The sequence below is a fragment of the Poeciliopsis prolifica genome, unplaced genomic scaffold (assembly GCF_027474105.1).
Source record: "Poeciliopsis prolifica strain line A6 unplaced genomic scaffold, Auburn_PproV2 SCAFFOLD051, whole genome shotgun sequence".
Classification (NCBI taxonomy): domain Eukaryota; kingdom Metazoa; phylum Chordata; class Actinopteri; order Cyprinodontiformes; family Poeciliidae; genus Poeciliopsis; species Poeciliopsis prolifica.
Window position 1 is genome coordinate 3,630,401 of NW_026562426.1, and position 22,934 is coordinate 3,653,334.

General features: G+C 38.6%; 3 protein-coding genes across 3 annotated transcripts; 1 reads left to right on the top strand and 2 right to left on the bottom strand.

Annotated features, from left to right (window-relative positions):
• Nucleotides 1-1,427: 1,427 nt before the first annotated feature.
• Nucleotides 1,428-3,416, bottom strand: LOC129378359 (uncharacterized). The gene is made up of 5 exons (XM_055058682.1): nucleotides 3,328-3,416; nucleotides 2,511-3,212; nucleotides 2,299-2,424; nucleotides 1,799-1,842; nucleotides 1,428-1,685 (listed from the first exon to the last, which is right to left on the bottom strand). Exons 1-5 carry the CDS (start codon nucleotides 3,380-3,382, stop codon nucleotides 1,506-1,508), a joined length of 1,107 nt encoding a protein of 368 aa, XP_054914657.1. The 5' UTR covers nucleotides 3,383-3,416; the 3' UTR covers nucleotides 1,428-1,505.
• An 8,091-nt stretch (nucleotides 3,417-11,507) lies between these two features.
• On the bottom strand, nucleotides 11,508-19,536 carry LOC129378352 (RNA-binding protein 4B-like). The gene is made up of 5 exons (XM_055058673.1): nucleotides 19,297-19,536; nucleotides 16,504-16,621; nucleotides 14,692-15,110; nucleotides 13,969-14,615; nucleotides 11,508-13,690 (listed from the first exon to the last, which is right to left on the bottom strand). The coding sequence occupies exons 3-4, from the start codon at nucleotides 15,098-15,100 to the stop codon at nucleotides 13,978-13,980; spliced, it is 1,047 nt and encodes a 348-aa protein (XP_054914648.1). The 5' UTR covers nucleotides 15,101-15,110; nucleotides 16,504-16,621; nucleotides 19,297-19,536; the 3' UTR covers nucleotides 11,508-13,690; nucleotides 13,969-13,977.
• A 16-nt stretch (nucleotides 19,537-19,552) lies between these two features.
• Nucleotides 19,553-20,314, top strand: LOC129378353 (TRAF-interacting protein with FHA domain-containing protein A-like). The gene is given in 1 exon segment (XM_055058675.1): nucleotides 19,553-20,314. A coding segment is annotated over 1 exon segment (585 nt). The 3' UTR covers nucleotides 20,138-20,314.
• Nucleotides 20,315-22,934: the final 2,620 nt, after the last annotated feature.

Consider the following 22,934-nt stretch of genomic DNA (forward strand, 5'->3'; position numbering starts at 1 on the left):
GAATAGTAGAATAAATTTCTGTTGAACAAAATTCTCTGAAGCCATTTAATAAAGGATTGACACAAAATGTATAAAATCCAATTCTCACCCATTTGTTCCAGAAGCAAACATGTGACCAGACATTCAGAAGTCATTGTGTCTGATTAACGGTTTGAAGGCTGAACTTTTCTCCACTTTTATGAGACATAACTGTACAGGACTGACGAGCATCCAGTGACACAACATGTCCTGCTAAGGAAACAAGCTAACTTTGGTGTAAGCTTCTGTACTTCTAAGGGTTAGCACGATGACTTGCTGGAATATTTTTTGTTGGTTTACTTTGCTGCGACCGAATCACATCACTACAAAGTCATCACATCACTTTGTAGTGATGTGATGACAGAAGGACAAATAATCTTAAGTTATATAATAAAATTTAACTTTGTATGTTTTCTTATGTTTTAGTGGCTCTAAGTACATAAACAATTTCAGTAAATAATTTAGGATTGCTTTTTGCTATTATTTCACTGGCAGAAAAGACTGATGCATGCTTCCACTGACTCATTGTATTTAGGGCACCTCTGAAGGAGTGTAACCACATCTACATCCTGTGCAGGGCTAACATTGGTGCCGGTAAAGGGAGTTGACCCAAAAATCTGTGTGAATTGATGCATTTCAGCCTTGAAAAGAAAATGGCTCCAAACACAAAACTGTGACTTTCAGGACTGTGACATGGCTACACTGGTTGTCTGTGTCTTTCAGGCATTCATGAGAATTTGAAGAAAGTCACTGCTAAGAAATATCAGTTCATTGGTTCTGAGATGCTGTAAAGTGACATCCTCCTCTAGATAAGCCTTCAAATGCTGCACTGACCTGCTTAGCCTTAGCAACTACAAACACAGCAGAGCTGGAAATATTTAATTATTCATAAAATTGTGAAAATGAGTACAAGGCATTAATATTGGAGTTTGTGTCTGACTGTTACTACAACAGTATCTACAAAGTGTAGCAATCCCTTTAAGAGCAAAGGATATGGCTACTTTAAAAATATCAGATCCACTTATCAACATCATGTTTGGCAGAGATTTTAAAAAGCTGAACAAAGAAGCCTAACTCTGTTTTGTTCTGATTGTACAAAAATGATGCTTCATAAAATGAAAAGAATAATGAACAACGCTGATTATCCTCTACACACAACTCCAGTGAGCCTCTGTCTACAGACAGAGGCTTCTTTAAATTTGCTGCAACACAGGTTTCTACAGGAGCTCTTTCTTGCCAACAGTCATCTATAAGAATTCTTTGAAGAAAAGAAAATACTAAACAATTCAATTTTCCTTCCATAAAAATATCGTCTTTACATTACCCTGAATTCAAAGTTGGTGACTAAGCAAATTATCATGATGTACGCACTTGTACAAACTGGCATCTAAGGAATCAAACACACACAGTTTAACCATTTTAATAAGTTTAATAATTTAATTAAGTTTATTCTGTGAAATTAAAAAAAAAAAAACACAAAATATTCTTCAGTCTTTGACCCTGAAACAGTCACTGAGCTGTGCTTCAGTCCTCCAGGCAGCGTTAGGAGAGTGTGATACAGCTGAGTACATACACTCAGTCTCTGTGCTCTTCCTGTGTCTCCTTGATCTGCTGAGCCGGTTTGCATTTATAGCAGCATATTGGAGGTTGCCTGCATCATGCTGTACCTGGTAACAGAACACTCATGGAATTAGTTTTTTTTGTTTGTTTGTTTTTTCTTTTCAAACTTCACGATGTGACAATTAATAGTTTGTGAAATATAAGAGATGAGATGCGGTACCTCTGTGCTTGTTGCTGGTTGACATAAAAGTCTTCCATTAGACTCTGTGACAAACAAAAGGCATCTTTAGTTAAAAAAATACATAAAAATATATATATATATTTAGTTGCTGTGGAATGTATTTGCCTATTTGCAGTTTCTTCTGTCACATTTACACATTTTAGATCATCAAAGTTTGATATCAGGTGTTGAATTTATAAATACCAAATCCAGTTTTAAATTATAATTTCGCTTGTTAAGAGAAAGATGCCGTCCAAACCCGTTCACTTTTTATTAAAAACTCACTGCCAGTTGTTGCAAATGTCTGATAGCAGTTGCTGTCACTCAGCACGGTACAACCAGATATCAGACTTAACTCGATTAGTTTGGAGAGCATTTTTCTAAATAAATAAAATTACAATTTGTCAGACTTTAGAATTTTTGGATGATCTACAAGGTGTAAGTGTTACAAAACAAAAGCAAAATTTTGAATAGGGAAAATAGTTTTTAACAGAAATAACCTGAAGTTTGGCAGCTGTTTCTTTTGTGCATCTTGTGCAGCTTGAAGGCCAGTAAAACACTCAGGATGACGGTGAAAATCAAAGCTGCACTTAAGAAATAAACCACGGACAAAAAGTCGGTCTCACCTGCAAACACAGACAAACCCACACAGACAGAAAGCTGCAAATTTCCTACTAGCAAACATAAATGTCTCTGAAATGACATAACTCACTTTCCAAGTCCAGCTTCGTCCCGTTTCCAAACAGAACTTGTCCACATAAAGCAACAGCACAGTAATAAGTCCCAGCATGAGACTTACTCAGGTTCCTTATAGGCAGATCGTACATGCAGGTGTGTGTTTGTGTGTTTGGACTTTTCTCACACTGATTGCTGTTTCCTTGGTGGGTGTAAATGAGTCCTTGATGAAATTCTCCAGAGTATCTGAACCAGTAAACACTGTGTTCTCCACCACAGCTCCCAGTTTGGACTGTACAGTTCAGAGTCACAGAGCTTCCCGTCTGGACGGTTGCAGATTCCGACTGACAGACCCAAGTTGTGTTTTCCAGAACCGGATTCTTCACGCTGACTGTAACACCCTCCCCAAACTCAAACACAAATGAAATGCCACTTCCACAAAAGTAAGTTCCTGTGTCTGATAGTTTTAAGTCAGAAATACTTAACTGACTTTTCCCATTGTTGGATTCCACAGTGAATCGTGGGTTGTCCTTGAACTCATCATGAAAATCGCTATTTTCATCAAATTTATAACTGATAGAGATAATCTGGAGCTTCTGTCCCAGAGATTGCTTGTACCAGTAATACCTTGCAACATCAGATCCATAAGAACATTGCAGAGTCACACTGCTGCCAACTTCAGCTGACATAAAGCTCCTCTCTTGATGAACAGATGATTTTCTCAAATCATTCAGCTCAACTGAACACAAAACAGGAAAAAAATCTCAACCAACATTGCATTTCTCAAAAGATAGAAATGTTTGAAGTAGGATAGACTAGAACATTAAAATGACCGATTTCATAAAACAACTCACCCTTTCTCCATAGGAGGACGACCACGAGACAGAAAACTGAGCCTGAAGATGTCATCCTGCTGAAATGGATGTGTTGAATGAAAAGCACTTTGATGCTTACTGAACTCCACAGAGACAAGACTGTGCTGATTGGCTACCAGGAGAACATGATCTCATCATCACAGCCACCTATAGTGTCACTTTAGGTCTCAAAGAAGACAAACATGGAGAGAACAAAGCTGAAAACCTGACAGAATCCTTCTGACGAAAATCACAAAGAACTGAAGCAAAGAAAATCTGCTTCAGTCAGACACATCAGAGCTCCCCTTTGCTGCTTAATGTACAAAACCAGAACTTTTGCAGATATAAAAAAAACCTGATCTTTGTCACAAACAGACCAGCAACTATCATTCACAAGATTTAGCTCAACAAGATAGCAAACACCGCATATAAGGAGCATGGTATACTTTAATCACCAAATGTTTTTATTATTATTATTATTCAGAAATTTCAGATAACAGTGTGAAAATTGTCTTTTCAGATCGTTATCTTTCAGCTGAGGTAGGAAGAGAAAAAAAGAAACAAAAAATAAATCCGTTTGTGTGTTTTCAGTGTAAATTTGCAACAATTGTACTCAAGTAAAACCAGAACCACTACTGTTATTTTTACTCAAGGAAAAATAAATAGCAGCCCACCAAATTACTCAAGTAAGAGTAAAAACGTATTTGGTAAAAAGGCTGTTCAAGTACAAAGCAAGTGATCAAATTATCAATCATTTTATATTTAAAAATTTCATAATCAGACAGACCACAATATAAAATGTTGAAAATTTGGTATATACCAAAAAGACAATCATTCATATAACTAAGAAAATATAACAAAATCAAGAATTTTTTTATTTTTTTCCCAAATCAGTTTCTTTCAACAAACTTTTGTGTGAAAACTGTGTGACTTGGCTATAACATATTTATTTTTCATTTAGTGGGTACAGAAACTTTACTCCAGTAGAAATATATCATAATGAAATCACTCAAGTAAAAATAAAAAGTACAGAAAAGTAAAAATACTCCTACAAGTATTTCAATCTGGAGAGACAGACTGCGATTAAAAAGGTTTATTGACATCCAGAAATTAAAGTTATTTGGCACTCGGGCCCCAGCCGGACATCAAGCTGTGAGTTGCGATGAGCTGGAATGAGCATTTCAGATGCTGATTAGGAATGTCATCCCCAGGGACCCGTAGACTGGTGGTGGAGGTCGGTGAAGGATGGGTGCCTGATGAGCCGGGAGAGTGAAGGTGGATGAGGGGCAGAAGTGGGCTGAGCGCAGCTGGAAAGCGGAGGACGCCACAGACATGCTAAAATAATTTGGAGTCACATTTCAATGAAATATTAATTAAAACTGAGCTGTGAAGAGGCAGAGGTTCCCTCTAGTTATTTATTCTCCGCCACACTTTCTGACCTACGAAGACTCTGGGATGAGTGATGGAATTTAGCAATAGATAGTATAATTATAGCAGATATGCCTCACTGCTTTGGAATTCATGTGAGTACATCCATCCAAATGTTGTGGCGTAACTTCGGTATTATTTTTAGATGGTCAGGCAGTCAGTACATACTGATGTTACTGTGTGTGTGTGTGGGGGGGGGGGGGGGGGGGGGGGGGGGGGTGGGGGGGGGGGTACATGGTTGTTTGACCTGGTTGTCTCTGTGTTGCCATGCGACAGACTGGCAACCTGTCCAGGGTGACTCCGCCTCTCGCCCAGAACGCAGCTGGAGATTGACATCAGCAACTCCCAACCCTGTTAGGGAGAAGGGTGATCAGGAAATAGATGGATGGATGGATTACAAATGCCATGTTGAATATTACTTGTACAGAAAACTATGGAAAATTCATTTTTGACATTACAGCAACCTCTCCCTTTTCACAATTGCTGACCAGGTTTTCTGGCTTGTTTTCAAAGGGAATTTTAAAGATTTTTCTTTGTTGGTGAATTTTGAGTCTTTAAATGTTGAAAGTTGTCTTTATCCTCACTGAAAAATGTAGATTCTCTACCAGATTCACTAGATTATTTCTAATCCAAAATAAAAAGTTGGTAAAAGTAAAAAATATATATATTTATACCTACATTTGCCAATAAATAATTTTGTTGTTTGTTGCATTATCTTAATAATTTTACAGCATTTAATCATCAAAGAAAGTACGAAAGGATAACAGCTGTATGCAGTTGTTCATTCTCAGTTTCCGTTGGCATCGGTGTCACATTTTAAAGCTCTAAGTCAGCGGTTCTTAACCTGGGTTCTATTGGACTCCAGGGGTTCGGTGAATCGGTCTCAGGGATTGGACGGATCCTCTGCCGCGGAGGTAAAGACACACTTGTGTAAAGTCGTGATGACGCGCCCCGCTTGTTCGTCACTTGCTGCAGAGGATCACGTGACATGTCTTGGCCAATCAGTGCTGCGGGGAATTTAGCGCGCGCAGTATTCGTGCGGTTTCTTTCTCAGTATTTTAATCCGCACTAAACATGTCGAGCAAAAACAGAAAGTGGCTGGACGAATATGTACAACATGGATAGACATGCATCACGGAACGGGATGGGAGTCAAAGTCCCATCTGCATGATATGCAGCACCAAGATGAACAACTCTAGTCTCACACCGGATAAACTAAAGGAACACTTCTGCATGGAGACGGGGGAAAGTAAAAAAGTATTTTGTGGATTCAAAATGACTAAAAACAAATTCAATTTCAAATTTAAAAAAAAAATACTTTATTAAGAAATTTTAAATTCTTTAAAAATGTATTTTTAATTAGTAAAATTAAAAAATATATATTTGGGGGGCTGAAATTCTTTTATGGGGCCAAAATATTTTTGGGGCCAGAATAAAGTGATAGGCTACCATAATCTGTTGTGAGTTCATGTACTGTGTTGGTTTTGTTCTTTGAGCACAGCTCGTTTTGTGCACCAGTAAAAAAAAGCTTGTTTTGAATTTGGGGGAAAAAAATCATATTTTATTTATCACTAAAGAAGGGTTCAGTGAATGCTCATATGAAACTGGTGGCTTCAGTACCTCAAAAAGGTTAAGAACCACTGGTCCAGTGATAAAAATAAAATCACCCTTAGGTTTCCTGTTGGTGCTATTCCGAATACACGTTTAAGAAAAACGTGCTGAATGGCCATTTTTAGACTGTTAGCCACAGACACACAGTGGGGCTTTGAGACTGTTGTGAAAAAACACCACCAGAATAGACAGTTTCTGAAATCTAGCTCACCTCATACTTTCACCTCAGTACCAATTTGCTTGTGTAAAGTAAACATTTTACATGTTATTTCTGGTGGGCCTTCTTGTCAATGTCGCAATGCATCTGAAAACTTAAAAGTAAAAAAATATCAAAAGCAGGAAGAATAACTTAGCAAATGACCAATACTAACCTTTGTGGTTGGTTTAAAAAGTTTTTTTTAATTTCAGTTTTCAGAGATAGAAAAGTTAGTCTGGCTCTGGCACACATAATTCACAGACACAGTTTACATACAAATGTTGGTCCATTTTTATCAACTTTTCAATGCAAGACCTTCGTTTCTGTGACTGTTTACAACTCGTATTTGCTGTCATACGGAAACTCAGGTTCTACAAATCTCTTCTCCAACAGACCAAGTGTCAGAATTCGTCATGTCGAATTTCTTCTAAAGAATTCTCTCTAAAATTCTTAGATTTGAGTCTTATCAAATGGGAAGCAGTTTATCTTTTTCTGAATAGTATTCATCAAAAGCTTTGATTTTATTTCATTTTATTACTGGAGTTTGACACCCCTGATTTACATAGACATTTTGACTTTAGAATTCAGTGTAGATTAGTTGTCAGTGGCTTTCTAAACAAGCTTGTGTTGTTGTAGTTCATGTTGAAATACCAGATATGCTAAAACAGAAATAAACATGGAAGCATGCATTTGGACAATGTATCAAAAGTGTCCATGTTTCTCCCTGCTTCATACCTTCAGTATTATTCCTCATCACTTGGTTTTATGTACAAAGCATAGACAGTGAAATCAAAAGTGAATCAGGAGTCTTTTGGGGGGCTGAGGTGGGGCTTCCTGTGTTTGAGTTTCCGTCAGTGGAAACTTCTGCTATTTAGGTCATACCACCTTCACCACAGCAGTGGAGGGACACCATTATACACTAAAAGGTGTGATCTGCTGGGCTAAAGATGATTGCAATAAGCTTAAGTGTCTGTATTTGTTTTCAGAGTCATGCTTAGTAAGGCACATATAGTTATACATATATACATGTGAACAAAATTGCTGCTGCCCATTAGTTAATGACTGAAAAGCTCAAAATGGTCAGTGAAGAAAATATACTCATTTTAAAAAATAAACTAATGGCAGGCCTGGACAAAAGGGAGGATACCTCTAGAATCAATTCAAAATAATTTGAAAATAGGACAGTCTGCCTAGTTAATGGGGCACAAGTAGTCACTGTGCTGTTTGGTGACCACACTGAACACAGACCACAGGAAGCCAAGGAAAGAGTTGATCCTAGAGATTAGGAAGAACATTGTAGAGAAGCATGTCTTGTGTCAATAGTTGTCCATATAACTGAGATGTTTAAGGTCCAGAGGACTGTGGCCAACCTCTATGGCTGAAGGAGGAAAATTGAAGATAAATTAAAGAGAAGCCTGATTCAAATGGTAACTAAAGAGCCCAGAACAATTTCCAAAGAAATGAGAGGAGAACTCTAAAGTCAGGGAACATGAGTGCCAGATGGCAGCATCCATCACTGTTAGTCAAAGTGGATTTCATCGGAGATTACCAAGGAGGAAAGCAAAGTATAAAAAGGTCAGAGTAGACTTGGTCACAGTGCATAGGAACAATGGCCAAGTATGCTGTTGTTCTTTGCCAAAGGTTTCCAGAAAGGTGCATTCAGAAAGGGAATACCCCAGACACAAACAGATGGCACATACAACTAATAACCTGTTTCTCCACAATATGGAAACTCCTGTCAGGCATCACCCCTTGGACTTTCATCCATCTGAGGACTTTGTATTGACTTCCATTTACTTGAGTAACTGCATTTATGTGGAATCCAGACATTTTCCCCTAGCCCTGATCATTACGAATCTATTCCAAACTCTAACCTTCACTAAAAAGTAATTCACACATCCCTCTGACTAGCAGAGCTTAGTGCAACTGCTAAACAAATAGAGGACTAGGAAAATGTGCTAATTTTTCACAAATGATCTCCCTTAGTTGGTGAAAATGGTGAAAGTGATTCTCTATACGCAGTATATATAAGTATATGCTGTGTGTGTGTGTGTGTGTGGTTGTGTATGCGTGTGTGTGTGTGTGTGTGTGTGTGTGTGTGTGTGTGTGTGTGTAATGATGTTAAATGTGATGTGAAGAAACAACACTCTTGGCCAACTTCTGTTCTTGACTTCTGTGGTTTGATTGTACAGGCTGTGGTAAATCTGCTAAAGTTCTTGACTAAGTGTAGACAAAGCTTAAGAGGCAAACAGTTTTCTCACCTAAACCCAAACTTCCTGAGTTTTGCAGAGACAACAGGTATAGACCCACATCAGTATTTCTCGGAAAAAGTCAAGTCTAAAATGTCAAATTAACTCCATCAATCTTTGGCTGTTTTTTTTTTTCTACATAGTGGCAGCTATCCAAACTTCTTGGAGAAAGATCCCTGGTCAGGATTTGAACCCACAGCATTTCTCTGCAAGCCAATGGCTCTAACAATTTCCCTACTGTGTGATCCTGATGGGGAGAAGAAGGTGAGTTAGTTTAATTAAAAGCACAGATACAGAAAGGAAAGTTTTTTAACTGTTTCAAGAAGCTCATACTATGCTTGTACAACTATCTATCAACAGTACCAGTGATTCTCACTGCTCTTTTAGGGCTATGTGAAAGCATAACCCTTCACATAACCCTGACTTTGAAGTATATGTCAGAGTTGTTAGCGTTAAAGCAGCAAAGCAGCAGGAACAAATAAGTTGCATCAAAGCTACGACGATGTATACATCCTGTCAGGATGGAGGAGAGGTGGAGCCGACAAAACCACTGAGGCTGTGGTCGGTGAGAGTGGCCTGGACCGACGCAGGAGCACAGCAGACAAATGCTTTTCTGGTTTCTGTTTTCTGAAACCACCTGTAACACTCAGATGACATTGCTCTCCTCTTGAGGCGACAAGTTTCAAGTTGAGGAAAGCATGCGAGCTTCAAAGCTCTAAACCAGATGCCATTTTATGAAACTTAAACCCCTTTTTGTCACTTGACCACAGTGTCCTTTTTGTAATTTCTATTTTTTGAAACAAGAATTGTGTTATCTGTGTGCAATGATTATTTTAAAATACAAACTTCTGAGTCGGGTGGCCAAACCTATGTGATGTAGGATCACTTCTTCAAATAGTGCTCTGATCACAAAATGTTTGCCAGAGTGAATTTCCCAAAAGGCTGGTGAAATGCTGCCTTCTGCTGGCCGAAGTCTTAACTGAATAAAATTTAAGTTTGTAGATTTTTAGAGCCTTGCAAAAGTATTCAAATGCTATGCACCTTTTTTTGCTACATTTCATTGCAGATTGATTTGTAAACTATCTTACATTCAGATTACATAGGAAGGGTCTATTAATAAATCTTCAGCTCTCACTATTGATTCTCAATTTGATTTAGATTTCAGCTTCGGCTGGACCATTGAAATAATTATTTTTGCTCTGAACTCCCACAACTTTAAGCAATATGTCCACCTGACCATTAAATCTAACATTGACAGAGAGCCTTCATTGTTTTATAGTTGATGTACACCAAGGAGTCAGCTGAGTAATGTTTAGTTGTTTTTTTTTATTGCACAATTTCAGCCCTTCAAGCAAGCCATTCCCGTAAACTGTTCTCATTTCAGAGTACGGAGAACTACTTTCATATCAGTTTGTTGAACATCTTATTGTCCTGCGGTCTGTTTAACCAACTGCTATCGACTTGTTTATGTCCAGGAGTCGAGCCAAAAGCCAGGTCCAACTTGTCTCAGCAAGGCCAAACACTTACTGCTGCTTTCATATTGCAGTTTAATATTTAACTAATATTTTTGTTAAATTGCTCACAGTTGGCTTATCAGTTTCACTGTTCTTATTGTCAGCTTCGATCAAGGAACTAGTAGAGTGATTCTTTCAATCACTTGCCTGATTCCCAAGAACAACTATGTCAACATCCATAAAAATCATAAATTTATGATAAGATTTATCGGAAGATTATATTATCTCAGAATGATGTTTGTCCTTTGAGGGTTTTGGTATTTATAATTCTGTTTATCTACAATAATTACACCTCAGGTGTGTGAGAAAGAATAAATGGAAATAAAACTTACATAATATGAACATGGTTATACCTGCAAGCAATGCACTTATAGGTGACACCAAAAGTTTAAATACACTTTCTTTTGTTTTAGGTCAGCTGAAATTACCAGATTTATTTCTATTTGCTAAATGCCACAATAACGAGAGAAAGAATAAGTTTAGAGATTTATTTTTTAATGTCTTCAAGGTCAGAAATTTACATACAGCCCTTTAGTTTTTTGTAGCAACTCCTTTGAAAAGCATAATTGGGGTCAAACATTTTGGGATTTCATACAGGATCTTCTGCCAATAGTTAGCTGGAGTTCTGGCCCATTCCTCCTGACAGAACCGGTGGAACTGAGTCAGTTTAGCAGGCCACCTCACTATCAGATGTAATCTAGTTTATGAAATGCACCAGGTCTTCCTGAAGCAAACAGCCCCTCAACGTGATGCTTCCACCCCTATATTACACAGTTGGTATGGGGTTCCCAGGTTTGCAAGCATGCCCCCTATTCCTCCAAATATATACATGGTCATCATGGCCAAACAGTACCACTTTAGTTTTGTCAGACCCCACTATTCCTGCTGTGTGCACTTGCAATTTCCAGTTGTTTAGTTTATTTTTAGGTTGTTTTGTTGTAATTGCGTCCACTTTAATGAGCAATGTTTCAGCCCATAATTTTTTCTTGTGAACTTTTCTGTGTGGACAAGAAAAGTTCTCTTACCCCATCCAAGCCATCGTCTTCACAAAGTCTTCAGCTCAATTTGTAAAACATAGGTTTTAATCACTGTCAGTAGGCAAAACAGAAAATGCAATACATTTGTAAAAATAAGAAAAAAAGAATGTGGCTCAAATGCATAAAAGCAAGCACAAAATTCATGTCATTTTTTTAGAAAGTTTTATTAACGTATGTAAAAACTAAAACATAAAAAGTCAACACTACAATGCAAATTTCTAATATCTAAAAAGTATACAGCTTAACCTAACAAATCTACATTTTGGACTAATTCATTTATATTTTTAACACTCATTTTCTAATCACTGCAACTCATCTTTGGATCTTCCACATTTAAAGATTGCAGAAAGTATAAATTTTACTGCCTATGTCTTAAAAATGCAGTACTCCCTTACAAGACTGTTAACACTGACTGACAAAACCAGTAAAGCACCAAGTGAAGGATTTAGAAAGAATGCTTTTATAAATAAAAACTGATTTCATACAATCAAATTCCAAACAAAGCTGCATTCTTTTACAATAGCTTAAACAAGGGTGTCATGGGTCAAGGGAGATGATACAGGAAGTTACAATCATGACAGTCAAATGACTCCATTTGACTTTAAGTTGCAAGTTTGATGGTGGATGACATTGTGGGATTACATAAAGCCAGGTGCCAAAAGTTATGCTATTGTACAGCAGGAGAACCTTACAAGTGTCAGGTATTAAATGCTGGGAAAACTAGGGTGCACCGAGATCTCCTCATACCGTATCGTAAGGAGTACATGCTGCAGAATATTGGCAGCCAGTCTTATGAGAAACCAAATGCAACCCAATCAAACTCCTGTCAAACGATCCATCTACCTTTACTCACCGTTTTGACCGTCACATGGTCAGATTGCTGGTGCATCACATTTTGGTTGTGATACCAACACCTGTACTCAAGTGCTATGGCCTTACAAACTCATTTATACATGAGTATACACAAGTATTCTCAAGATCCGATAGAAGATGTCCTTCATCCTTAAATTGTGCTCAACTAGTTTTGCCAGTGAGTAAATATAAAGAAGTAATGTGTTATATCAAATTACCAGGTTGATACAGGTTGATATCATGGACTGATATCGATCCGTATGACTGATTATACCTAGCAAAACTGACATAACCTAAACAAAAGACTGTATTGGTAAGTTGTCTTACCTGTTCATCATGAGGGTGCTCAGATGTCTTTGATGTAATCCTGACCCCGCATGCAAATAAATTAGCCTCTGCTATTAAATGTTCCCTGCCTCTTCGTTCTTTTGTTGTTTTTGTGGGGGAGGTTCAAATGGGGAAAATAGCAACATTTTGGCATAGACAGAAGGGGTAGATGGAAAGAGTAAACTTTGGGAGCTCACAAGAAAGACGGCACATTCTTTATCTAACACACCGACTTTGACAAGGTTATTTATTACGACAAGTAAGATAGTGCCTACAGAACGTATTCACCTCTAGGATGTTTTACCCTTTTGGTTGTTTGATAGTGGATGACATTGTGGGATTACATAAAGCCAGGTGCCAAAAGTTATGCTATTGTACAGCAGGAGAACCTTACAAGTGTCAGGTATTAAATGCTGGGAAAACTAGGGTGCACCGAGATCTCCTCATACCGTATCGTAAGGAGTACATGCTGCAGAATATTGGCAGCCAGTCTTATGAGAAACCAAATGCAACCCAATCAAACTCCTGTCAAACGATCCATCTACCTTTACTCACCGTTTTGACCGTCACATGGTCAGATTGCTGGTGCATCACATTTTGGTTGTGATACCAACACCTGATCAAAGTGATCAAAGTAGTTGTTTTTCTTTTAGACAAAAACTGAGCAAATAACCTCCCCCCATCCAATTCATCCATTAAAAATTGACGACATAAACAAAAGGTTTACAATATTATTGTTGGAGAATTTAGCGTTTCACTGACATGACGGAACAAACGTACAGACTACATTTCTGTTCGAGGGCCAAAGTTTTGTCGTTATTATATTGCAGGCATAATTTAGGTTTGTCAGACTCGCATAAATCAAAATTACTTAAACGATGCAAAAAAATAAAGAAACTGAAACATGCGATGCGATTACTCAGACGTTAAAACAATTAAAATACTACTAGTAGAATTATTCCCAAAAAATGTAAAAAAAAAAAAGAAAGAATCCTCCCAAGTTAAAACAAAAAGAGACGTCAACGCCACCGGTCTGGCTCTTCTCGTAATCATCAAAGGCCTACACGACGCGCCAAGCCGCAGCGATGAAGAGCTAGGATGAAGAGCGCATCAGGAGGCGCCGTGCCTCAACGCAGTCGGACAAAATTCCTGAAAAAGAGCAAATTACAAAATGAACTATCTACACATGTAGAATCAAAACGCGCAGTTTCATCACAGTTTTTGCTGCCTTCTAAGGTCAGAAACTTAAAACCTGTCCGACAGAAATTTTTCTTCATAGCTTTGAATCTCATATTAGGAATGTTCAAGCAAATGCACTGACGAGAATCCAAACCACTCAGACACAGACGTTTGCCTCTACCTTTAGAGGTACGTAATGCATTTTAAAGCGGGATGTGAAGACGACGGTATCTCTGATCTATGCTCACCTTCAATTGTCAATATGCATAACGAGCAGGTGGTGGAGGCAGCCTGCCTGCATAGGGGTCCATTGCGCGTGGAACGCCATATGCAGAGACCCGGGAAACAGGAGATAGTCGAGAGCGCTCATACGCATAGCCATTACTGGGCGGAGGGGGTAACGGTGCGTTAGGAGCCCTCCGGATTGGGCTGCGATCTCGGGCGTAGTACGATGAGGGCGGAGGCGGAGGGGGAGGAGGGAGAGGCCGACGCTCATATGGATTAAGCGGTGAGGTCAGAGGGCGGTCTCGAACGACAGATGAGGGTAGCGGCGGAGGAGGTGGGGGTATAGCACGATGCTCTTCATAGGGAGATCTGGCATACTGACGAGCTCGGAACTTCTCGTAGTAATCTACTACACTGTATCGCTCCCTTTCACTGTCATAGGGCCGCTCTAGATAAACTGACCGCCTGGGAGGAGGGGGTGGCAGAGGAGGACCTGGGTAACCAGGGGGCATGGGGCGACCCCTCAGGTAACCGGGTGGGGGAGGCTCAGGCCGCTCTCCTGGATAGTGTGGAGGCCAGTAACCTCCCCTGTCTGGGGGAGGAGGTGGGTACTCTTCACATTCTTCATACCTTGGTCGACTCTTAGAAACCTGAACATGGATGCGTTTGTCTACAAAAAAATAAAATAATTAATCCATTTCAGTTTAAAAGAGCATTGCTTAATTTCTCTCACATGACTCTCTTACCTTGAAACTCAGAGTTATCAAGCCCTTTGATAGCATCCATGGCCTCATCATAGTTGGGCATGTGCACAAAAGCAAAATTCTTGACAACAGCACACTCTGTGACCGTACCGTACTCTTCAAACAGAGCACGGAGTTCGTCATCAGCTCCTTTTTCTACATTGGCTACATGCAGTTTCACGGGGCCCTGGTTCTTCCCGTGGCTGGCCTCAACATTGATTGCTGTGCCGTGGAGCTTGTGCTGATGAATGGCCTTGATGGCTTTGGTGGCAGCCTTACGGTCATCCATATGGACGAAGGCGAAGTTCTTGATGATGGCACACTCAGTGACTGTGCCATGCTCCTCAAAGAGCTCCTTGATCTCATCCTCGGTAGCTTCTTGAGGAAGGTTCCCCACAAAAATCTTCACCATTGCTGAGAATCTATTTAAAAGCAAAATGGGATAGGAAAGTTATGGAACAGGAAGGAAAATCCAAGTTTCCCTGCAACTTAAAGTAAATCCACCTGTCTCCAAGTCCGAACACTAGCACTTCCAGACCCAAGCTATGGTGTGGAAAATGCTGGCTGAAACCTAGAGAAACCAACACCCCATCTCCCTCCAATGATAACACCACAAGGTCATTCCTATACAGTCTTTGGAATCATTGTAAGCCACCATAATATGCAAAGGATAAAAACAATGACAAAAATATAAAAAGAAAATGTATAAAACTATACATAAGGTTAGGTGATGACATATTTAAATAGATATATACTATATTTTATGTATACTCGTACACATAAAAGCCGATATTCAGAGTCCATATTGTTCTACAGGATCCTCTTGTGCTGTGCTGTGGTGCAACTCAAAGGCTAAACCACACTTCACACCAGGTCATGATGGGAAAACACCAATAAGTTATTTACTCACAAAAAAGACAAAGCAACTGAAAAGGGAGAGGGGGCGTGCGCATTTCCTGCGCTTAAGAGTCTAACCGACATCTATTCTTTAATTACTTTTTTTTCCTTCCTCAACAGTCACCTGCTACTCCTCTATTTAAACTACAATATGTAGATCGACACAACTTGATCGCGCATTCTCTTTATGCTTTCTTTATGTACTGCAGGCTAAATGCGTCAGAAACCCGAGCCACCATCAGGCAAATATCAGAATAAATATTTGACGGGTCTACCAAACGTGCTGTTACACGTCCTGACACCTGACCTAATTTTCTGATCTAATTTTCAGAGATGGAGATTGACATTTTTCCTTTTCTCTGATTTATTAAATCTCACAATTATTAAACTATATTTTAATGAGACCTTATTTTATGAAAGTAGACATGGACTAGATCTGCTAATTTGATGGTAACTTCAATGTATTTATATTTTGTTAAGCTCTTATTTTCTGCTGCACTCAGCAATACAAACATACATAACATTTGGCTACACCAGGGGACACAGGGAGAGGAGAAAAAACAGATCAATACACAAATTGCGTATACATGCTTGCCAAAAACATGGTTTTCACTGTTAGTTACTTCGTAATAAGAGCTGAAGGGTCTAGCTTGGTGCCGCCTGAACTCTACCGCTTTTTCTATTGATAAACCGTTTTCATTAAAGTCATTAAAGATCAACTTTCATGACCATCGCGTTTATTTTGTAAACGTAAAATCTTGAACAATAACTTGAGCCTTCCGTAGCTTTACTTTAGGTAGCCATTCAATGTAACACTTCTTACAACAAGACGAACAAAGGCTCAAAAGGAGAAACACTTGATTCGGAAATGCTAAATAAAACATAATGCAGGTATAAATGAACATATGTTTTCAGTACCTTTGTATTAAACGGCCAAAACATCCAAGTTTATCTGACGAGGTATTCTCCTCACAACTTCCGTCACAAATTGACGACTTCCGCTTCTTCCACGCAACGACGTGAAGCACGCCGCGCGCTGTTGTGGAGGGTCAAATAATACATTATTCATAAAGAGACTTCAAAAATGATCATAAATAACACATTCAACCTAGTATAAGTGAACTTATAATTTTGTTTGTCATATTTACTAAGGACAACGACGTGGCATTTTTATTTTGTGTTAATTCTCGTGTTTTATGCCAAAATGTTAGAGCTGATTTATCACTAGATCAATCTTTGTTCAAACATTTGGAGCAACCTGTTGTTGCTTATCAAATAGGCAGAATAAATCCGTCGTTACTTTACAAGTTCCATTGAAACTTTACAAAATAAGAGATATGAGAAGAAAATGCTAGGCAAAACCTACAATGAACAAGCACAGACTCTTTTTAAAAAAACAAAAAACAAAGAAAAAGCACAGTATGTTTGAGCCCACCATCACAGACTGTGCTTAACATCCAAATTGTTTTAGAGAATTTGGGATTGTTTTGCAGCTTTGTACTTGAGTTGACACTGAAGTGCTCTTAATATCAAAGGTAACTCCGGCCACATGTGAAGTTTAACTTCTGAAGTTTAGTCCACATGCTGAATATACTTTAAGATAACTGTAAACAAACGATGCGCACAAGCCTTGGTGAAATGAGGTAAAGCTGTTAAGTTGTTGATTTTCCAAATGTTTTGCAGCTTGATTTATGTCAAAGATGAACAGAAAGAAATGAATGTTTACACACACCTGGGTTAATGAGAACGATTAACTTTCACAAGGTTCCTCTCCAATACAGTGGCGGAGCCAGAGGGGTGAAATGCCACCCCCAACAGAGCTCTTGCTACCCCTACTGCCACCCCACTGGAAATGGTAATTTTAAAATATAATAGCCTACTTATGAAATCGGCAAAGATTTGCCAGAAAAAGTGTAATTTCCGACTGTCCCTGAAGGCAGCCCGATGCAGTAGCAGCCTATGCTGCTCACTGACGCTGTTCATTGGTTAAACTGACATGTGGTTCCTGGTTGATCCAAAACACACCCGCGGCTTTAGAGTATGCCGTTGAGGAGTTTTGCAGGTATTTACAACATTTTACCGCTCAGCGGTAACCGCTGTGTTACCTTCCTAATGAGAGGCGGCACTTGTCATACATTTCTAAAAAGAAAAAAAAAATGGTTGTGCACCGCTGCATAGTACCTCGTTTATTATATTAGCCATGCTAGTGCTGATAGATCGTGTTTTAGACAGATTCTTTTAACATATGTTTTAGTGCACATGCTGCCCTCTAATGTTTTATATCTCCCAGCTCTTGCTTGAAATGTGTGTGGTAAGAATATGTGAAAAACCATTAAGTTTTATAATGACTGAAATGTAAGTAGGCTATGTCATATGAAAGCTTTGAATTATAACCTAAGTAGTTATATTAATTAATTTAATCTATTTTTAATTTAGTATTTTAGCTAGCTACAGAAAACTAAAAACTATAGATTAAATAGTTAAAATAGTGTTATCTCTGCCAAACAGTCATGGAGTCTAAATACCAGGCTCTTATTTTGTGTAGAGCCCAAATGAAGAGAAAATGGAATATCTCCCAGTTCTTCTTAAAGAGGTAAAAACCAGGGCCAGACCAGGACCAGACAGAACTCTGCTGCAGTGACCAACCTGTAGAAGCCAGCCAGGAAACACCAGGCCCAAGTGTATCACCAGCGGGTTAGAGGCTGTGACAGAGAGTTATTATAAGCCTAATTCTAAAGGTTAGCATGATGCTTTTTGCATTTTCTATTGTGTCTGTTTATGCATTTCACAATTAAGTTCCAGAGAGAGATGATTGTGATATAGATTCAGAGACAGACTCTGGGGAGGAAGACGGTGAAGCAGAAGGAAATGGCACTGAACTCCCCCCACCCAGCACAACCTATTGCACACCAAAAGGACCAGTTGGTAGGCACACACTACCCATGTTATGCTACACAAACTTAACTAATTACAACTTAACTTATTTGTTTCCTTTCATTCATCATTTGTATATGGACCCCTCTGATAAAGCCTTGCTCACCCTTTGGCCACCCCTTGAAAAAAAGTCTAGCTCCGCCACTGCTCCGATAAGCACTGAAGGCTTAACAATTGTGAAACTATGCAAATTTTCCCATTGTTAAAGGATCCTCCAGGCCACGCCAGAGCGAGCATGTACAATAAAGCCATGTAATAAAAGTTTGCTTGAAATAAGAAAACATTCTGCCCACAAAAAACCTTAGTAGTGAAAAAATGAGATAGTAGGATTTTTAATAATATCTGTAGTTCAGTTATTCTTTGTCTTATGATGCAGCAAAAGACCCAAAAATACATATCTTAAGTGAGTAAGAAACATTTATTTATACATCTTCTACAGGTCGGAAACCACAAAGTCCTTTCAAAATGTAAGACAAAAACTGCTGATATGTTGACAGAGTACTATATCAGTGAGTCTTTCAAATTTAACCTTCCAATTTTTTTATGTTGGTTGACAGAAATTCTTGACTGCTATATTCAAGTTTAAAAATGTTGAAAAATAGTTTCTGTTTACTGCTGCATAATTTCAAGCAAAAATACCTAGTACTGCAATTTCTGAATTTATGCTTGAAAGCAACAGGTCACGGGGTTAAGGGAGGGGAGAGAATGACGAAAGATTACAGAGCAGACAGGAAGAGCCTTTCCTGTTTCATAAGGAGAAGAAGCGATGTTACTCACTTTGTCCTCAGCTCGTAGTTGATCACTTTCGTTTCTGTGCGAGGGCAGAAAAAAAGACTTTCACGTGAAACAGTTAGCTTTCAGGTAAGACTAGACTTTCCTTTGTTGTGTCTTGTTTGTATCACATTTCTTTGATGAGGAAACTGCCTCAGCCCAAGTTATCTCTATGACTTTGAATGCTTTCTCGATCAGTTTTCTCCTCAAGCATTTTATTACTTCTAATCTCTCAACAGATTTTATCAGGATCTCTTCATCCATGACTAACGTGTCTCAGACAATGGAGACAGAGGAGGACCTCCTCACTTTACTCCACATCAAGTTTTACCACCCTGAGCAAAACTGTAAAGGTCTCTATTACTTTCTTCCCTTGGGGACCAGGAGCAGACGCTCTGCCGATGATCCTCTCAGGCTGGGTCGTGACAGCTAGGCCTGCACCTATTCTCTGGTTGACCCCAAGGTGTCCCGCAAACAGCTGGCCCTAAACGCCTACCGTACACCCAATAGCCCGGACATGCTGTTCTCCATTCAGAACCTGAGCCAGAGAGGGCGGCTGTCAGTGAACGGATCGTCGCTGGACTACCTGGAGAGAATGGACCTTCCAGACAAGGCTCTGATCCGGTTCTTAGAGTACGAGATGCTCATTATTCGGGAGTCTGGAGAGGCAAAGACCAGTTTTGAGGTGGACATGGAGGTGCTGACTGTACCTCCCTCCAGGGAGACGTGCACCTGTGAGTCTGGAAGGGCACCAGTCATGGACACGGGTATGATGACTCAAAACACGGCTGGGTTAAGAGAACTTGGACCTCGGGAAACTGATAAGACACTCATCCATTATGAATGATCACCAGACTGAGCTAAGCATCAAGACATTGCTATCCATTTGTTACAGTAAAGTTTAATTTGGTAATGATATTTATATTCTATTGTGAAATTATTAAATTCTTTACTTTGACTTTTGCAAATAGATCAAATAAATCTAGAACCTTAAATGTCTGCTTTCATTTTTGTAAATATGAATATTGTGATGTTTTAATGTTATTTACTTCTGAATCATAGGTTTAAGCAATAAACTACTATTTTTACAGCATCTTTTGTCCAACATTTGTAAATGATGTTCCCATTATAGATCAAGTTGGGAAACTTGACAGAAAAGCTTTTGCTACCAGCCTCTCCTTTGGGTGTTTAAACATTGAAATCCATAAGTTACATGGCAAAACTGCAACTGAAAGGTGCTATGGGGTCAAAAGTAAGCCTTCTGACCTATTTGGTCAGAGTCCCTCAGACACAAATGCTTCACTTCCAGCTTCCATAACATGGAGGCTTAAAAGGGCGACTCTACTGGAGGGACGAGACTATCTGCTGGGAAAACCATCTGAAACCCAAATCCACTGAAAGGAGAAGTGTGACACGGCCCAAGAGCGTGAAAAAGCTGTCTGTATAAGGCTTGCAGCATATTGAAGAATAATCAAGTGTTCCACACAGAAGCTCAGAAAAATGCCTGTACGTCTGGACTTTGAACAAGAGAACCAGTAACTATCTTGTATTTCCTTCACGCTATAAATTTCTGTCTCTTGACCAGGTAAACATTGGAAAGCTATTTTTATGGGGAAATAGCTTATTTGTTGAGTCACTAAAGACAAAAGGTAACGTCAGAGAATCTGAAGAGATAGTCTGTGAATCTGGCTTGAACTGCCATGTCTTTCAGACTGAACTGGTTAACTATAGTTTGAACTGGACAAACGTCCTTGTGCTGTATGAAGAGATGCTGCAGGATGAAAGCTTTTTTCACCACAACTAAAGAGTCCGCCTTCAGTCCTACACTGGTAATTGCGTCAAAATTTTGTTTTAAATGAAATATTTAAACAAATCAGTTTTTATAATCAGAGTAAAGGTATTATTATAAAATATAAAGATCATCTATTAAAGGTAAATCAGCAATACATTTTTAATAAAAATATGTCAATCGTTCAAAATATAACTTTAAAAAATATAAATTTTCCAAAATACTGTTAAATTGACTTCCCCAGTAAACCTTTAGTATTGTCAAACTGAGATTTTGAATTGTTCAAAATAGCTACTGATTCTTGAATATTTTCTTTTCAAAAAAATCTAAATTTTTTCAAAACAGAACAATTCCTGCCTCATCATTTCCCAAGCAGAAACCGTTTGCAATTTCAACGCTTGAAATGTATGAAGCTAAGAAATACAACCATGGTTTTCAGATGACATACACAAAGTCAATTCTGTGGGTAAAAATACTTTATGTTAAATCAGACTTATAAAAAGACAGAAACTGAAATCACTGTACATTTTTGAAAGTTCTTTTTTTTTGTTTGCAAATACTACTTCCAAAAATTACATCACCACATGCAAACAAAAATATTTTGTCCTTACAAGTGCAAAATACAGATTTCTATTTATGAAAGTTATTCGTGCTAACTGGGAGAAAATATTAAGCTTCAACATAAACATCCTCTAAAAGAATTCTATTTTCACACTGTCTTTAATGTAACCAGAAAGTTAGAACAAATCTTTTTATTTACTGAAAAGACTTTATTAGCAACTTCATTTTACAGATGGATGACAAAACCAAATCTGATGTTTTGGTAAAAGATCAGTTCCACTGCATTTTGGCATCAAATCGAATAGAAATCGCATTTTATGAAATACAATTTATTTCCTGACAATGTGATGTACAACACCGCCATAAACAGTTACATTACCAATGGCATGTGGATGATCTCAGTCTGAACATGAATGAAGGTCTTTGCACTATATCATTCCAAAAATATTTTGTAAGGAGCACTCAAATCTGTGATTAAAAAATGACCACAGAGCTGGTAATGCCTTCTAGTGCAACTTCTAAACATACTTGAGGCTGAACTTCATTGTTTTCATTGCTGAACATTTCAACAATCAGTTCCATGACTGTGCCACTATTATATGTCTTCTGGTGGGCCTTTTAGTTCTACTAGCATGTTAGAAATCACAAATTACATTGTTATCTCTTCCCATCCAAACTGGACCATTCCCTTTGTGAATGAGTATATCAAACTATTCCCTGGAATGCGTTTCACTCTGGCATCTTCTAATAATCTTCAACTTGGTAAGTCAGAAAGCAGACGTTCATACAAAAACAGGATTAGCAGAACCTCTTTCAGGTGTCAGAACTGTACTTAGCACTACGAAGCATATTCAATCAAAGAGGAGCTGATTCATTACACCCACAAACCGTAGACTGAAAAGATCCACTTTGTACATTTTATCACAAGGGTTCTTGTGTTCTAGGTGTCATGAATTCAACCCTTTTTCACAACAAACTTCAGATGTGTCAATAACAAACCAATTACAGAGCTGTGTAAAGTCCTAACTTCATGGCCGGCATACACCAAGTTTTACCGTTTTGTGCTGGTAAAGCAATACAATGCTGGGATAGCTGTGTGTGCAAAGTCACAAGGAAAACATGTGCAAAGCGGTGTGCAAGCTACCTTTAAAAACAGTGAATTTAGTTTTGTTCAAGGATAACGTAAACTGCAATGTGCCAAAGAGAGTGTCTAGAGACCAAAACTAGCTCGTTTCAGCTTTCTAGGATTAATCCTGTTGGAACTTTTCTCTGAAGTGCAACACAACTAAGTGCT

Bases quoted from the DNA above. Each gene is read 5' to 3' on its own strand.
- LOC129378359 (XM_055058682.1), bottom strand. From the start codon at position 3,382: ATGACATCTTCAGGCTCAGTTTTCTGTCTCGTGGTCGTCCTCCTATGG. The intron at 2,425-2,510 runs GTGAGTTATGTC...CTGTGTTTGCAG, and splicing joins GACGAAGCTGGACTTGGAAA to GTGAGACCGACTTTTTGTCC. The intron at 1,686-1,798 runs GTACCGCATCTC...TTCTGTTACCAG, and splicing joins AACCAGCAACAAGCACAGAG to GTACAGCATGATGCAGGCAA.
- LOC129378352 (XM_055058673.1), bottom strand. From the start codon at position 15,100: ATGGTGAAGATTTTTGTGGGGAACCTTCCTCAAGAAGCTACCGAGGAT. The intron at 14,616-14,691 runs GTAAGAGAGTCA...ATTTTTTTGTAG, and splicing joins TGATAACTCTGAGTTTCAAG to ACAAACGCATCCATGTTCAG.